General features: G+C 47.9%; 1 protein-coding gene across 1 annotated transcript in view; it reads left to right on the forward strand.

The window, feature by feature from the left end:
* arhgef18b (rho/rac guanine nucleotide exchange factor (GEF) 18b) overlaps nt 1-18153 on the forward strand; it is a 293165-nt gene that overhangs the window by 127789 nt on the left and 147223 nt on the right. Inside the window, 2 exon segments of the mRNA XM_072482241.1 lie at nt 3668-3875; nt 12691-12805. Of these exon segments, the coding sequence (XP_072338342.1) occupies nt 3668-3875; nt 12691-12805 (323 nt within the window).

Below are 18153 nucleotides of genomic sequence, written 5' to 3' on the forward strand. Positions count from 1 at the left end.
GGCAGGTGGATTGGCCACGCTAAATTGCCCCTTAATTGGGAAAAAATGAATTGGGTACTCTAAAAAATTTTTTTTTTTTTAAAAGAAGTTTGTTACAACAGCAGCAGCCGTATGCACCATCTACAAGCTGCACTGCAGGAACTCATAAGGCTCCTTCGACAGCACCTTCCAAACCCGTGATCTTTACCACCTACAAGGGCAGGCAGCAGATGCATGGGTACACCACCCCCTGAAACTTTACCTCCAACCATCCTGACTTGGAAATATATCGCCGATTCTTCACTGTCCTTGGGTCAAAGTGCTGAAACTATTTTCCCTAACAGCACTGTGGGTGTACCTACGCCGCATGGACTGCAGCGGTTCAAGGACGTGGCTCACCACCACCTTCTAAAGAGCAATTAGGAATGGGCAACAAATGCTGTCCTAGCCAGCGACGCTCAAGTTCCATGAATGACTAAAAATATGATTGGATTATGGCACTTTTCTATCTCAGATTCATTGACCCATCTCAGAGTTAAGATTCACTGTGCAATGGCCTACATTCTATTTGACCCGGAAATAGTTCCTGTTGACTGCAGGCCTGTCTCTCAGTACCAACTGTTACGACCGATCCCCGAGTGAGGTTCCCCAAATCTGTTAACCCGGGTGAGATCCCTTAATTTGTTAACATCTGGCTGGGATAGCCCAAAATGTTTATGTCCCGGACGAGGAGAATGAACTGGCTCCCTTTCTTTATTCAACTCCCCCTGCTGGTCGCCACAAGATTAGTCAGCAAAAGGATCCCTTCCTTCGCAGATTCCTTTTCCCAGCACCAATACTTATCATTTTAATTTAGCCAGTCTTTCTTGAGTTAAAGGTGGAGTAAGTTTTTAACTAGCAAAGACAAGGAAATGCTAAAACACATGCATATACACCCATGCATATTGGAAGTGAGAATTGAGTCCAGAGTAAGTAAGTAAGAAAAGGGTATATGAACTCCCTGACGTTCTGGCCTTTGCCTCCCTGGTAGTCCGGAGACGGATCCTTTTAATGTGGAGGGACCCGAAGCCCCGAGTGTGGAGACTTGGGTCAGTGACAAGGCTGGGTTTCTCAAGCTGGAGAAAATAAAGTTTGCCTTGAGGGGGTCAATGCTGGGGTTCTCTCGGAGGACGCAGCCGTTTGTCGACTTTCTCGGGGATAATTAAAATGTCAGCAGACGCAGCACTATGAAGGGGGGAGGGGGGGTGGGTAGGTGCAATATGGTTAAGGGATGTACAGAAGTGGTTGGGTGGGAAATGTCTAGTTTACCATGTTGTTTATGTTATTATTATTTTATTTGTTATTGTTAGAAAAATTCTGCAAATAATTCAATAAAAATAATTTTTTTTAAAAAGAAAAGGGTATATGCGACAGTCCTTGTCTTGTAAGGAGTGGATGATTGAGTGTTACAGCCATTGTGATTCTAGATTCTAATAGCGCTGGCTTCCACAGCCGAATAGGCAGTATTGAGATTCTGATGTTCTGGAGTTGGCGGAGGAGCTTCCCTGTTTCTGTTTCATCTGTGGTGTTTGCTGACTTGACTCACTTCAACAACCATCAGAGGGGTGGAGAGACCCCTGGGGGCTGCTGTTGGCTGCTTTTTCTTTGGTGTTACTGACAGCCCAGCACTGGTTCACACACAAACACCCCGGGCAGCTTTTCAGCAGACTTATATTCAGGTCTTTGCATATTCTGGAAGGCAAATATTATCAGGTTGCTGTTTGTGGGAGCTTGCTGTGCAAAAATTGCCTGCTGTGTTTCCTACTTTCCAACAGTGGCTAATTGCCTGCTGTGTTTCCTACTTTCCAACAGTGGCTACACGTCAGAAGTACTTAATTGGCTGTAAAACACAACGGAACATCTTTTTAAAAAAAATTTAGAGCACCCAATTCTTTTTTTACAATTAAGGGGCAATTTAGCGTGGTCAATTCACCTACCCTGCACATCATTGGGTTGTGGGGGTGAGACCCACGCAAACACGGGGAGAAAGTGCAAACTCCACACGGGCAGTCGGCCGGGGACCCTGGATCGAACCCGGGTCCTCGGTACCGTGGGGCAGCAGTGCTAACCACTATGCCACCGTGCCGCCCGACTCTGTAAATTCTGGAGGTTCTGAAAGGTGCCGCAGGAACTCTTTCTATTCTTTCATTGTGTATGCGTGTCTACAAAGGGTGTGCAGAAAGTGTCCTCTGATAGACAGGATCTGACGAGCAGTGTTTCCCTGGGATCTGTACTCGGTGACCTGAGCTTCTCACTGTTTTAGCAATGACCTGGATGAAGGAGCAAAGAATTGTCATTGTAGTTTGCTGATGTCCCTAAGGTGAGAGTCACTGGTTGTTTGTCGTAGGTCGCAGGATGTTATAAACGGACTTTGATAGATTAAGCAAAAGAACAACACTGCTGCAGGTGGAGTTTAATGTGGGGGAAGTATGACGTTGGCTACTTTGGATCCAGGGACGCCAAACTGGAATATTGTCTTAATAGTGACAGGTTTGAATCTGTGGAGGGAGAAAGGGAATCCAGGAACACCAATGACTAGGAGCTAGTGTACAGGTACAATCATCGGTCTTCTCTCTTGGTGCTCGAATAGAAATGGGAGGAATATCCTTCCTCTCCACCACCCCTTTCTGGAAGGCAATGCCTTTCTGGGACACTGGGCAGTGCAGTAGCACAGTGGTTAGCACAGCTCCAGGGTCCCAGGTTCGATTCCCGGCTTGGGTCACTGCCTGTGCGGAGTCTGCACGTTCTCCCCGTGTCTGCGTGGGTTTCCTCCGGGTGCTCCGGTTTCCTCCCACAGTCCAAAGATGTGCGGGTTCGGCGGATTGGCCATGGTAAATTGCCCTTAGTTTCCAAAAGGGTTGGGTGGGGTGGGGTTACTGGGTTACGGGGATAGAGTGGAGGTGTGGGCTTGGGTAGGGTACTCTTTCCAAGGGCCGGTGCAGACTTGATGGGCCGCATGGCCTCCTTCTGCACTGTAAATTCTATGATATCTATGATGATATCTATGACCTTTCTCAAATGGCCTTGCCCGTGTGCATCAGCTGGCTATATAACCAGGGGGGGGTATTGCAGTTCATCCTTCTCCCCACTCAATGCCCATCTACTTCCAGTCACTGGATATTAAGCTGAAGTGGGAGGAAAGAGTTTGTCCTTATTTTCCTGGGACGATCGTAAGTGCTACAATAAAAGAACAGAAATAAGGGCTTGCATTTCTATATCATCCACAAGATGTTACAAAGCCCTTTTAGAGCCAATTACGTACTTTTAAAGCATAATTACCGTTTTACTGTAGGAAAAATGTGAGCCAATTTGCACACAGCAAGCTGTCACAATCAGTATCACAAGGATCTGTTTAGTGATGCTGGTTGAAATATTAATATTGACCGGAACACCAGGGAGAACTTTGAAATGGTGGAGCGGGATCTTTAACAACACTGAGAGAAAAGAAGGAATCTCTGTTCAACATCCTTTTCAATTCTATCCCATTCCTTTTTGAACGTTACTGTTGCATTTGCTTACACCGTTCCTATCACTGAATTCCAGGTCCTAAAAGTTCTCTGCGCTGGAAAGATAAGCTGCTCGCTTACCTTGCGCCTGTTTGCAACTCATTCTGGACCTGTGTCCTAATCACTTGTCTACCTCTGCACAGGCTCAGCCTCGATCTGTTGGGTATCGACAGCGACGGAGAAGGCGATAGAGAGGACGAAGATCAGTCGGATCTGTCACAGGACCCGTCAGCGTACGAGTTCGCAGAAACCCTCAGCTCCTCCATAGTCAGCACAGAGATTGATACACAGCCAACTAGCGGCCAGGAGAAAACCAGCCCCAGCACGCCCGAGGACAAAGTGAGCAAACAGGTAAATCGCTGGCGTTCCACCTGGATTTTGACGGGAGGGTTGATGGTGTAGGGAGGAAAGGGATCATCTGCTATGGAACTGACTACTCGAATATTATATCGCCATCCAGAGCTATTGATCTCATGTTAAGAACCACAACACTAATCAATAGGGAGTATTTTTCCTGTCAATCTTCTTACTTGTAAACCACAACAACTTGAAATTATCTAGTGCTTTTAACGCAGTAAACGCCCCAAGACGCTTCACACTAGAATGTTATCAAAGAAATATTGACACAGGGAGACACGAAGACAGGTGGCCAAAAGCTTGGGATTAGAGGTACGTTTTGAGCAGTGTCTTAAAGGAGATCTTCTGCTGCAGCGGGGAGCATGGGTTGGAAGGTGGGGGGACAGGCATCCCGGGATTTAAGTAGAGGTGGTGGCACAGTGGTATTGTCAATGGATTAGTGGTAGACCCGTGTTCGAATCCCACCGCGGCAGATTATAGAATTTGAATTCAACAAAATCTGGAGTCAAAACTCGAATGAGGACCAAGGGATCATTGTTTATTGTTGTAAAAGCCCCATCTGGTTCATTAGGGAAGGAAATCGGCTGTCCTTGCCCAGTCTGGCCTACACATGACTCCAGACCCACAGCAATGCGATTGACACTTAAATGCCCTCTGAAATGGAGACACTCAGTTCAGGGGGCAATTAGGGTTGGGTAGCAAATGCCGGCCTTACCACGTCCGCTCACCCCACAAACACTTGAGGGCCAAGGAAGAAGGGCTCATAACACAGTCCAATATGTTGCGTATTCACCTGTAAATCCTTTCAATATGCCTTTGGCAGGCGACAAGAGAGGGAGAGTCTCCTGGTCAGTGATCCTTGATGTGCAGTAGCGCCCCTCAAGCTACAGGCTGCTGACGTCTTATGGAAGAGTCTAGTTGCGGAGTCAGACATACTTACCTGGTTTGTCTGCTTCAAGCCGTTTAGTTCTTGTGAAATAGGCAACTGAAGGGACAATAGTGGAGTCAAGAAATCTAGGAATGTGCAAGAGGCCAGAATTGGGGGAATTCAAGATTCCACCTCAGTGTGATCCTCCAATTCTGGCCTCTTGAGCATGCCAGATTTCAATTGTCCCTCTATTTGCAGCTGTACCCAGTTCAGGCCCTAAGTTCTGCAACAGCCAGACTAAATCTCCCCATCTCCATTGGGCAGCGCGGTGGCACAGTGGTTATCATTGCTGCTTCACAGCACCAGGGTCCCAGGTTCGATTCCGGCTTGGGTCGCTGTCTGTGCGGAGTCTGCACCTTCTCCGCGTGGGTTTCCTCCGGGTGCTCTGGTTTCCTCCCACAGTCCAAAGTTGTGCAGGTTAGGTGGATTGGCCGTGATAAATTGCCTCCTAATGTCCAAGTACATGTAGGTTAGGTGGGCTTATGGGGATAGGGTGGGGGAATGGTTGAGGGACGGGTGCTCTTTCAGAAGGTCGGTGCACACTTTATGTGCCAAATGACCAGCACTGTAGGAATTCTATTCTATGGTCTCTCTCTCTCTCTTTCTTAATAATAATAATAATAATCTCTATTGTCACAAGTAGGCTTACATTAACACTGCAATGAAGTTAACGAGAAAAATCCCCTAGTCGCCACATTCCGGCGCCTGTTCGGGTACACTGAGGGAGAATTCAGAATGCCCGAATTATCTAACAGCACGTCGTTTGGGACTTGTGGGAGGAAACCGGAACACCCGGAGGAAACCCCACGCAGACACGGGGAGAACGTGCAGACTCCGCACAGACAGCGACCCAAGCCGGGAATCGAACCTGGGACCCTGGAGCTGTGAAGCAACAGTGCTAACCACCATGCTACCGTGCTGCCCTAAGATGCAAAGTAAAACCGACCTAATTGACAAAGCTTTTGGCCACCTGTCCAAATATGTGGCTTTGTGACAATCTTTTGTCTCCTTTGGGGGGGGGGGGGAATGGACATTTTACTCGGTTAAAGGTGCGATATAAATACAATTTGTTGTTTCTGGTTAACAATTGGTAATCGCAACTATCATTAAACCCTCCCAACCAGCAGAGGGAGTTAACGTTGGTTGCAGGGACAGTGGTGAAGCTGTCACCTCTTGGGCCCAGGCTGACCTTGTCTTGTGGTCAGACCGTATGACTGGGAGATGTTAAGAGACCAACACGTCCCCAGTGTATGTTCAAACCTGCTTTGGTTTTAGTTGGTGAAGAGGTGGGGGGGACGGGCAGCCCTTCTGCAGAATTGTTATTACAGCTTGAGGCCACCAGGGGCCGCCCGGAGGGAGCATAGATACCCCCTCACCAGAGGTCGATATTGGGGGAGGGGGGGGTTTGGCATGGGGATTTTCTGTGGGCGAGGGGCATCTCCACCCACTACTGCACCCCACACTCCCACCCAACCTGCCAACGCCACTCGCCCCCTGCAAACCCCCACCCCCAACGCCCCACCCTTGAACAGCCCGCTGAACTTCAAATGCCCCCTCCACCCTCACTGACCACTTCTGCCCACCCCTAGGAGGGTAGAAATTCATAGTTCTTAGACTGAAGGATCATATATCGGCTGAAAGGTATTTTATTTATATTTTTATGGGATGCTGGCGTTACTGGCAAGGCCAGCATTTGATGCCCATCCCTAATTTCCCAAGATAGGAGTTAAGAGGTTCTGGCGGCACGCGAAGGCCAGACCACGGAAGGACAGCAGATTTCTTTCCCGGCAGGGCACTGGCAATTGATGACAGTTTCACGACCACTAATACTGACACTAGCTTTCGATCCCAGATTTTCTTTTTTTTTAATTAAGTGAATTTATTGATTAAGTTTAAATTCTACCAGCCGCTATGGTGGGATTTGAAACAGTGTCCACAGAGCATTGGCCTGACCCTCTGGATTAATACTCGAATGACATTGCCACCGTCTTCCTCTAAATTGTCCTATCATTGCGCATCGCCCCGCCAATGTAGAAAATGAACCCTTTCCCTTCTGATAGAGGGATATGGGCCAAAGGCGGGCAAGCTCAGTGATAGAAATTGGGCGGCATGGACAAGCTGGGCCGAAGGGCCCGTTTCCGTGCTGTAAACAGCTATGACTCTATGACTTTGGGGACGGAGTGCTTCCCTTCCTAAGGGTTGCCCTCTGTCCCTCACTGCTGAAAGTTGAGTGTCGCTGGGTGTTTGAGTGCGGACCGAGCTGGAGGCTCGAATCTAGACCTCTGGATTGAAGGCTTCGCCAACACTCAATGCCACATGAAGAACCGACAGCGCGGAAGCGGCTCCACTTGAGTGGGTTTCATGGACTTGTAACGTCACCTCCTACCCTCTGTAAACCTCAGCTCACCCGGAACTCCGCTGCCCATGTCCTAACTTGCACCCAGTCCTGTTCCACCCATTTTTCCTCCATTCACATTACCTGATGAACACATTGGCCCGGATTGTACGGGCCCCGCCCGCCAGCGGGTTTCTCCAGTCCTGCTGCGTCAATGGGGGTTTTGAACGACTCGCTGCATTTTCCAGCCCAGGCCCCACGCCACGGCGCTGTAAAATCCAGCCCCTTTGTTTTCACAAAATGTCCACCCTTGTTTCCAGATTTGGTCGCAGTCTGGTGGGTACCCCCCTGTCTCTGTAAGCTCCCCCAAACCCTACAACCCTCTGAGATGTCTGTGCTGCTCCAATTAATACTAACAATAATAATCTTTATTAGTGTCACAAGTAGGCTTACATTAACACTGCAATGAAGTTACGGTGAAAATCCCCTAGTCACCACATTCGGCGCCTGTCCGGGTGCACGGAGGGAGAATTCAGATTGTCCAAATTCACTAACAGCTCGCCGTTCTGGACCTGTGGGAGAAAATCAGAGCACTCAGTGGAAACCCACGCACACACGGGGAGAACATGCGGACTCCGCACAGAGAGTGATCCAAGCCGGGAATCGAACCCAGTACCCTGGCGCTGTGGAGCAGCAGTGCTAACCACCGTGCTATCATGCCCGAACTCCTAAGAATCTCTGGCTCCATCGTTGTGACTTCAGCTGTCTGGGCCCTGATTTTCCCTCCATAAATCTTTCTCTCCTCGATTTAAGATGGTCCTTCGAAATCTCTTTGACCAAACTCTTGGCCACCTGATCCTCTTCCCCCCCCCCATGCATGGCTCAGTGTCAAATATTGTTTGAGAATGACCCCGCGTGAAGCCTCTTCAGACCTTTTACAAAAAGTACTGTGTAAACACAAGAAGCTGTTGTCAGTGACTTTAAGAGCAGGAAGAAATGAAGAATCTCTGATAGGGATGGATCATTCCTGGCTGTGAAAGAGTTTAATTCCCAGCATGTACTTTATATTAAAGATAATTTCACGCAGGTTTGTGTGCTGCTGTGGCTACAACCTAGATCTTTCCTCCACATCTGTTGTCAATCCCGTGCTCAAATTGCACAGGTAACGCTTCGATCTGTCTGCTTGGGACTGACTCTGGCTCACCGCACTAAAGATCTAACTGGGCGGGGTAGCAGACTCGAGGGGCCAAATGGCCGACTCCTACTCCCATGTTCCTAAATGACACAAAGCTTATGGCAACTTGTTAAAGACTTCATTGTTTTACAACAACGCAATGGCTAAGCCTCTAGACAACGCTCAGCCGAACAACTGGGTGTGTTTTCTATTTGCTCAAGGTGCCGTCTTGGAGCCAGGTCCATGTCAATGGCACTCTTGTATAGCCTGGCCAATCGGCCCTTCAGAGAGTGCCTGCAAGGTCTGCTGACCCATCATTGCAGGCTAGTCTGCCTGTCCCCCTACCTTCCGCAACCCTGAGCTCACCCAAAACTCTGCTGCCTCCGACTTGCACCAAATTCTGTTCACCCCTCCCCCATTCTGCTCACCTGCCTCCAGGTTCTGCGATTTTAAGTCCTTGTCTTCTATCTCCATGGTCTTGCTGCTCCTTAACACTGGAACCTCCTCCAGTCTCATAGCCCTTTGAGATATCTGTGCTCCTCCAATTCAGGCCTTTTGTACATCCCCAATTTATATCACTTGGTGCATTGGCCCTAAGCTCTGCAATTCTCTCCATACCCTTCATTGTCCTTTAACCACTCTCTGTTTAATATGCTCCTTAGGCAGCACGGTGGCGGAGTGGTTAGCATTGCTGCCTCGCGGCGCCGGCTCTGGGTTTGATCCCGGCTCTGGGTCACTGTCCATGTGGAGTTTGCACATTCTCCCCGTGTTTGCGTGGGTTTCGCCCCCACAGCCCAAAGATGTGCAGGCTAGGTGGATTGGCCACATTAAATTGCTCCTTAATTGGAAAAATTGAATTGGGTACTCTAAATTTATTTTTTAAATAATATGCTCCTTAACCCTTCCTCTTTGACCAAGCTCTAATTTCTCTCTCTCTCCATGGTTTGTTACTGAGGGAGTGCAGCACTGTCGGAGGTGCCATCCATTGGGTGAGATGTTAAACTGAGGCCTCACCTGCTCAGGTGGATGAAAAAGATCCTGTGGAGCTATTTCAAAGAAGGGCTGGGGAGTTACCTCGCGCGTCAGATCCAATATTTATCCCTCAAACAGCATATCCAAAAACTCATTTACTGGCCATTATCACAATGCTGATCACGGGATCTTGCTGTGTGCAAATTGGTTTCCGCATTTCCGGCATTCCAGCAGAATCAAAGAAGGAAGCCATTCTGCCCCTGACGTCTTTACTGGTTCTCTGCAGGACTACTTTACCTAGTGCCAGTCCACCGCCTTCTCCCCGTAGCCCTACAAGTATCTAATTGGCTCTAAAGTGCTGTGAAAGGTTCTATATAAATGCAAGACTTCCTTTTCATCTTTGATGTGGAAGTGTTGTGACAAATTGCCCCCGAGGTGGACCACAATACGTTTTGCTACCTTTAAGTACTATAGTAAATGCAAGTTATTGTCCCTTCACCCCACGCACTGCAGTGAAGGAGTTTGTTTTAATGACTTCTCAGAATGTGGACGTCACTGCTGGCTGGGGTTTGCGATTTATTGCTCAACTCTTGTTCTGCATTGAGAAGACGCTGGTGAACCTTCCTCTTATCCTGTCACTGCTGAGTGGTGGATCCAGGGATGGATAATAAATGGCAGCCTTGCCAGTGATGCTGGGAATGATTTAGGATTTCTGACCTGGACGATTAATCCTACGAGCCTGTTTCTGAATAAGCCACCATAAGAGGGAAAACTATCTTCCAAGACAGAACAGAGAGCAGCTCTCACTAGGGGGAGATTACCCTTCAAGCTCTGAAATAGTTAAACACCTTTCAGTTATGTTTCTGATTGGGATTTTCCAGGTAAGTCCCTCATTCTAAACCGTTACTTTTTTAGCTTGGATTCCTGACCCATAGGACTTTTCCTCATGAGCTAGGAGCTTAAACTTACTCAGTGTAACACATACCCAATTATATTTTAGTGGGGTTTTATTGTAAACATTTTAAAGTATAAAACAGATTGACAGAGTCTACAAAATGTAAGTCTGCTGACAGTTTGCCATTACTAAAAGAGAAATATACTTAAACAAGGATATCCAGAAGTTATCTCTATTTCAAAACTTTTAACAAAGTAAGAAGGTCTGACTTACAGAATGACTTGTTTGGTGAAACAGGGAGGACCAGAACCTTGATTTCACCCTCTTCCAGGAGAAGAAGAGAGTGCCGGTTCAGTCAAATCTGTACCTTTTTATACATTTTCCTTCCCTTTCTCTAGAATAGCTTGATATTCCTTATCTCTGTATTAAACAGCCTGTCTTAGAGATGGCTATTCATGTTTGTAGATTTATATATTTTGTTCTTAAAGACGGTGATAGCCTGGTATATTTTTTAACCTTAACGGAACTAGCCCGTAGTAGCCCATTTAAAAGTCGGCTGTACATAGTTGTAGGATGTTTTTCTTTAAGGATGGTGACCTTCACAGGTCCTGATATCAGCGTTTAATTGTGGTGCTGATGTCAATACATCTGGAAAAAAAGGTCACAGTAACAGTGGTTCGAGCACCATGTTATCCCTGTGGGACTCTTGCTAACTTTTTACCAATGACGTTTTTCAGTTAGGAAGAATTTATGTTTATCAACTCAAGGTCTTAGAGTGTAATTTATTCTCTTTGTATTACATTCATTGTTTGGGGTAGCCTTATTCATAATTCAATTGTTACGTTTTTGTCCAAATGGGTATTAGGGTTTCTGAGTGATATTAACATGATACAGGTTTCATTTGTACTAATTTGACTTCATCTGATTCTGTGGCCAATGTGATATTCATCACCGCACCCTCATCCTGGGAATGATGTCAAAAACGTAGGGAATTCCAGGAAAGAAAAAAGGAATATTTACATTTCTATAGCTCATTGGACCTCCCAAAGCACTCAATAGTCAGCAGGATACTTTTTGTTGCGCTGTCATGGTTGTAATGTCAGAAAACGGCAGCCAATCCGTGCTCAGAAAGATCCCACAAACAGCAATGCAATAATTTAAAAAAAAAATATATATATTTATTCAAGTTTTTTAACACAATTTTTCTCCCTTACAAACAATCCCCCCCCCCCCCCCCCGTAACAAAAAAAAACGAGAAATCACGCAGAGCAAGATATATACATGGCAAAATGATATATTTACACAGCTTTGTACACTGGCCCTCACCCGAACGTGCCAGTTTCCCCAACCCTTCATGTTATCTCTTGCTCATCCACCCTCCCAGGCAGTCCCCCCTCTCCCCCCCCCCCCCCCCTCCCAGGACGTCCACCCTCCCCCAAGGTTGCTGCTGCTGCTGACCGACCTTCCTCTAACGCTCCGCGAGATAGTCTAGGAACAGTTGCCACCGCCTGAGGAACCCCTGCGCAGACCCTCTCAAGGCGAACTTTATCCTCTCCAACTTTATGAACCCAGCCATATCATTTATCCAGGCCTCCAGGCTGGGGGGCTTCACCTCCTTCCACATTAGCAAGATCCTTCGCCGGGCTACTAGGGACGCAAAGGCCAGAATGCCAGCCTCTTTCGCCTCCTGCACTCCCGGTTCGTCCACTACTCCAAATATTGCGAGCCCCCAGCTTGGCTTGACCCGGACTTTCACCACCTGAGATATTGCTCCCGCCACTCCTCTCCAGAACCCCTCCAGTGCCGGGCATGAACAAAACATATGGACATGGTTCGCCGGGCTCCCTGAGCACCTTCCACATCTGTCCTCTACCCCAAAGAACCTACTCAACCTCACCCCTGTCAAGTGCGCACTGTGGACCACCTTAAATTGTATCAGGCTGAGCCTGGCACACAGCAATGCGATAATGACCGGCTAATCTGTTTTTGGTGATGTTGATTGAGGTTTAAATATTGGCCAGGCGATTGGGGAAATCTCCCCAGCTCTTCTTCAATATAGTGCAATGGGGTCTTTCATATTCATCGGAGTGGGTAGACAAACCCCCGTTTAATGTAGAAACTGAAAGACAGCTCTGCCAAAAATGCAGGACTACTACATCGGAGGGTCAGTCCAGGGTTTTTGTGTCCAAGTCTCTGGATTATGACTTGAATCTAATGATTATGAAGGAGCAGTGATATAAGCCCCTGCGTGACTGAGGAGGATAGCTGAGGGACTTTGACAGCACGGATGACTGAAAGTCAATTCCTAATTCTTGGTTAATGATCACTAGCTTTCGGAGCACTGCTCCTTCCTCAGGTGAAGGAGCAGTGCTCCGAAAGCTAGTGATTCGAAACAAACCTGTTGGACTTTAACCTGGTGTTGTTAGACTTCTTACTGTGCCCACCCCAGTCCAACGCCGGCATCTCCACACCTTGGTTAATGATGTTTTTGCTTGTTGCTTCCAGGTGAAAGCGGCGACAAAGATGCGGCCACGATTAGAGGCGGGATATTCTTGTTCCTCCAGGTCAGCACAGAGCCACTCCTCCCGGTGTCTGCCGACATCACAATCCAGAGAGACAGGTGAATGAAACACTCAATAAACTAACAGGTCCAACTCGGAGTCCCCTCCACTCTCACAATGGGTGAATAACAGGCACGATGTGGTGTTGACCGGGCGAATGATCCCGTAGACTGGAGTTTCCCTCAGAGGGGTGGGGAAACAGAGATTGGGAAGAGGGCCATATCCACCAAACCGCATTCCGCACCCCCTCCTCCCTCCAAAGCCCAGGGGAAACACCCCTGGTGTTTCACTCACCTGTGGTTTTCCCAAAGTGCCCAATTAATGGCCGAGAGACAGGTTTGTCATCCACTTAAGGGTAGTGGGCAGACTCAATGGTTGAGGTGGGGGGGCGCAATCGGAGACCTTCCAGCTTGAAAGGACCAGTAGGCTTCAGCGGAAGGTAAGTAAAAGCTAAGGTCCTTTAAAATGGGCGCACTCTCACCAGCATTATTGAATCTTTGCTCGACTATCAAGCCAGAGGGAAGGGTAATCCTCTGAGGACCCGAGTTCAAATTCCACAACGGCTAACGGTGGAATTGAAGCACAATAAAACATCTGGAATTAAAAGTAAATAATGACCATGAAACCATTGTAAAAAAAACAGCTGGTTTGCCAATGTCCTTTAGGGAAGGAAATCTGCCATCCTTATCTGGTCTGGCCTACATGCGACTCCAGACCCACAGCAATGTGGTTGACTCTTAAATGGCCGAGCAAATCACTCAGTTGTACCTAACCACAACGAAGATTACAAAAAGGAATGAAACCAGACGGGCCACCCAGCATTGACCTAGGCACCAGAAACAACAACAGCAAACCAAGCCCTGTTGTCCCTGCAAAGTCCTTCTTACTAACATCTGGGGGTTTGTTCCAAAATTGGAAGAGCTGTCTCACAGACTCGTCAATCATAGCCATGCTCACGGAATCAATGCTCCAGACACCACCATCACAATTTCTGGGTATGTCCTATACCACGGGCAGGACAAACCCAGCAGAGGTGGTGGCTCAGAGGTATACAGCTGGGATGGGGTTGCTCTGAGAGTCCCCCGAGTAAACTCTGGACCCCATGAAGTCTCGAGGCACCATGCCAAACGTTCGCACAGAAACCCCCTGCTGATTACCACGTACTGTCCCTCCTCAGCTGATGAATCAGTGCTCCTCCATGTTGAACACCACTTGGAGGAAGCTCTGAGGGTGGCAAGGGTGCAGAATGTACTCTGGGTGGGGACTTCAATGTCCATCACCAAGAGTGGCTCGGTAGTACCACCACAGACCGAACTGGCAGCGTCCACAAGGACACAGCTGCTAGACTGGGAAACAACAAGAGGGAAAAACATACTTGACCTCATCGTCACCAACTTGCCTGTCGAAGATGCATCTGTCCATCACAGTAGCGGTAGAAGTGAACACCGCACGATCCTTGCGGAGACAATGGCCCGACTCCACATTGACGATACTGTCCATCGTGTTGTGTAGCACTACCACCATGCTAAATGGGATAGAATTCAAACAGATCTAGCAGCTCACGACTGGGCATCCATGAGGTGCTGTGGACCGCCATCAGCAGCAGAATTGTACTCAGCCACAGTCTGCAACCTCATAGCCGGCAAATCCCCCACTCTGCCACTACCAGCTGTCTGGGTGAGATGTCAATTTGTTTCTGCGTGAGATATCAGAACGTGTCTGGGTGAGATATCAGAAAGTGTCTGGGTGAGATAACAGAACGTCTGGGTGAGATGTCAGAACCTGTCTGGGTGAGATTTCAGAACGTGTCTGGGTGAGATATCAGAATGTGTCTGGGTGAGATATCACAACGTGTCAGGGTGAGATATCAGAACGTGTCTGGGTGAGATATCAGAACGTGTCTGGGTGAGATATCAGAACATGTCTGGGTGAGATGTCACAACGTGTCAGGGTGAGATATCAGAACGTGTCTGGGTGAGATATCAGAACGTGTCTGGGTGAGATATCAGAACGTGTCTGGGTGAGATGTCAGAACGTGTCTGGGTGAGATTTCAGAACGTGTCAGGGTGAGATATCAGACGTGTCTGGGTGAGATATCAGAACGTGTCTGGGTGAGATGTCAGAACGTGTCAGGGTGAGATATCAGACGTGTCTGGGTGAGATATCAGAACGTGTCTGGGTGAGATGTCAGAACGTGTCAGGGTGAGATATCAGACGTCTCTGGGTGATATATCAGAACGTGTCTGGGTGAGATATCAGAACCTGTCTGGGTGAGATATCAGAACATGGCTGGGTGAGATATCAGAACCTGTCTGGGTGAGGTGTCAGAACGTGTCTGGGTGTGATATCAGAACGTGTCTGGGTGAGATATCAGAATGTGTCTGGGTGAGATATCAGGACGTGTCTGGGTGACATATCAGAACCTGTCTGGTGAGGTGTCAGATTGTGTCTGGGTGAGATATCAGAACCTGTCTGGGTGAGATATATGAACATGTCTGGGTGAGATGTCGGATCGTATCTGGGTCAGATATCCGAACGTGTCTGGGTGCGATATCAGATTGTGTCTGGGTGAGATATCAGAACATCTCTGGGTGAGATGCCAGAACGTGTCTGGGTGAGATATCAGATTGTGTCTGGGTGAGATATCAGAATGTGTCTGGGTGAGATATCAGAATGTGTCTGGGTGAGATGCCAGAACGTCTCTGGGTGAGATATCAGAATGTGTCTGGGTGAGATGCCAGAACGTGTCTGGGTGAGATATCAGAATGTGTCTGGGTGAGATGCCAGAACGTCTCTGGGTGAAATATCAGAATGTGTCTCGGTGAGATATCAGAACGTGTCTGGGTGAGATGTCAGAACGTGTCTGGGTGAGATATCAGATTGTGTCTGGGTGAGATATCAGAACATCTCTGGGTGAGATGCCAGAACGTGTCTGGGTGAGATGTCAGAACGTGTCTGGGTGAGATATCAGAACGTGTCTGGGTGAGATATCAGAACGTGTCTGGGTGAGATGTCAGAACATGTCTGGGTGAGATGTCAGAAAGTGTCTGGGTGAGATGTCAGAACGTCTCTGGGTGAGATATCAGAACGTGCCTGGGTGAGATATCAGAACGTGTCTGGGTGAGATATCAGAACCTGGCTGGGTGAGGTGTCAGAATGTGCCTGGGTGAGATATCAGAACGTGTCTGGGTGAGATGTCAGAACGTGTCTGGGTGGGATATCAGAATGTGTCTGGGTGAGATATCAGGACGTGTCTGGGTGAGATGTCAGGACATGTCTGGGTGAGATATCAGAACCTGTCTGGGTGAGATGTCAGAACGTGTTGGGTGGGATATCAGAATGTGTCTGGGTGAGATATCAGAACGTGTCTGGGTGAGATACCAGAACATGTCTGGGTGAGATGTCGGATTGTGTCTGGGTGAGATATCAGAACATGTCTGGGTGAGATGTCGGATTGTGTCTGGGTGAGATGTCGGATTGTGTCTGGGTGAGATATCAGAACCTGTCTGGGTGAGATGTCGGATTGTGTCTGGGATAGATATCAGAACGTGTCTGGGAGAGATGTCAGAACGTGTCTGGGTGAGATATCAGAACGTGTCTGTGTGAGATATCAGAACGTGTCTGGGTGAGATATCAGAACGTGTCTGGGTGAGATATCAGAACGTTTCTGGGTGAGATATCAGATTGTGTCTGGGTGAGATATCGGACCGTGTCTGGGTGAGATATCAGAACATGTCTGGGTGAGATATCAGAACGTGTGTGGGTGAGATATCATATTGTGTCTGGGTGAGATGTCAGAACGTGTCTGGGTGAGATATCAGAAAGTGTCTGGGGAGATATCAGAATGTTTTCTGGCTGAGATATCAGAACGTGTCTGGGTGAGATGTCGGATTGTGTCTCGGTGAGATGTCGGATTGTGTCTGGGTGAGATATCAAAACGTGTCTGGGTGAGATATCAGAACGTGTCTGGGAGAGATATCAGAACGTGTCTGGGTGAGATATCAGAACGTGTCTGGGTGAGATATCAGAACGTGTCTGGGAGAGATATCAGACCGTGTCTGGGTGAGATATCAGAACGTGTCTGGGTGAGATGTCGGATTGTGTCTGGGTGAGATATTAGTACGTGTCTGGGTGAGATGTCGGATTGTGTTTGGGTGAGATGTCAGAACCTGTCTGGGTGAGATATCAGGACGTGTCTGGGTGAGATATCAGAACGTATCTGGGTGAGATATCAGATTGTGTCTGGGTCAGATATCCGATATCCTATCTATACCCTTCATAATCTTATATGTTTCTATAAGATCCCCCCTCATCCTTTTAAATTCCAACGAGTATCAGGACGTGTCTGGGTGAGATTTCGGATTGTGTCTGGGTGAGATATCAACGTGTCTGGGAGAGATATCAGGTTGTGTCTGGGTGAGATATCAGAACGTGTCTGGGTGAGATATCAGAACCAGTTTGGGTGAGATATCAGATTGTGTCTGGGTGAGATATCGGATTGTGTCTGGGTGCGATATCAGGTTGTGTCTGGGTGAGATGTCAGAACGTGTCTGGGTGAGATATCAGAAAGTGTCTGGGGAGATATCAGAATGTTTTCTGGCTGAGATATCAGAACGTGTCTGGGTGAGATGTCGGATTGTGTCTCGGTGAGATGTCGGATTGTGTCTGGGTGAGATATCAAAACGTGTCTGGGTGAGATGTCAGAACGTGTCTGGGAGAGATATCAGAACGTGTCTGGGTGAGATATCAGAACGTGTCTGGGTGAGATATCAGAACGTGTCTGGGAGAGATATCAGACCGTGTCTGGGTGAGATATCAGAACGTGTCTGGGTGAGATGTCGGATTGTGTCTGGGTGAGATATTAGTACGTGTCTGGGTGAGATGTCGGATTGTGTTTGGGTGAGATGACAGAACCTGTCTGGGTGAGATATCAGGACGTGTCTGGGTGAGATATCAGAACGTGTCTGGGTGAGATATCAGATTGTGTCTGGGTCAGATACCCGATATCCTATCTATACCCTTCATAATCTTATATGTTTCTATAAGATCACCCCTCATCCTTCTAAATTCCAACGAGTATCAGGACGTGTCTGGGTGAGATTTCGGATTGTGTCTGGGTGAGATATCAACGTGTCTGGGAGAGATATCAGGTTGTGTCTGGGTGAGATATCAGAACATGTCTGGGTGAGATATCAGAACAAGTCTGGGTGAGATATCAGATTGTGTCTGGGTGAGATATCGGATTGTGTCTGGGTGCGATATCAGGTTGTGTCTGGGTGAGATATCCTAACGTGTCTGGGTGCGATATCAGGTTGTGTCTGGGTGAGATATCGGACCGTGTCTGGGTGAGATATCAGAACATGTCTGGGTGAGATATCAGAACGTGTGTGGGTGAGATATCATATTG

Source organism: Scyliorhinus torazame, chromosome 18, assembly GCF_047496885.1.
Source record: "Scyliorhinus torazame isolate Kashiwa2021f chromosome 18, sScyTor2.1, whole genome shotgun sequence".
Classification (NCBI taxonomy): domain Eukaryota; kingdom Metazoa; phylum Chordata; class Chondrichthyes; order Carcharhiniformes; family Scyliorhinidae; genus Scyliorhinus; species Scyliorhinus torazame.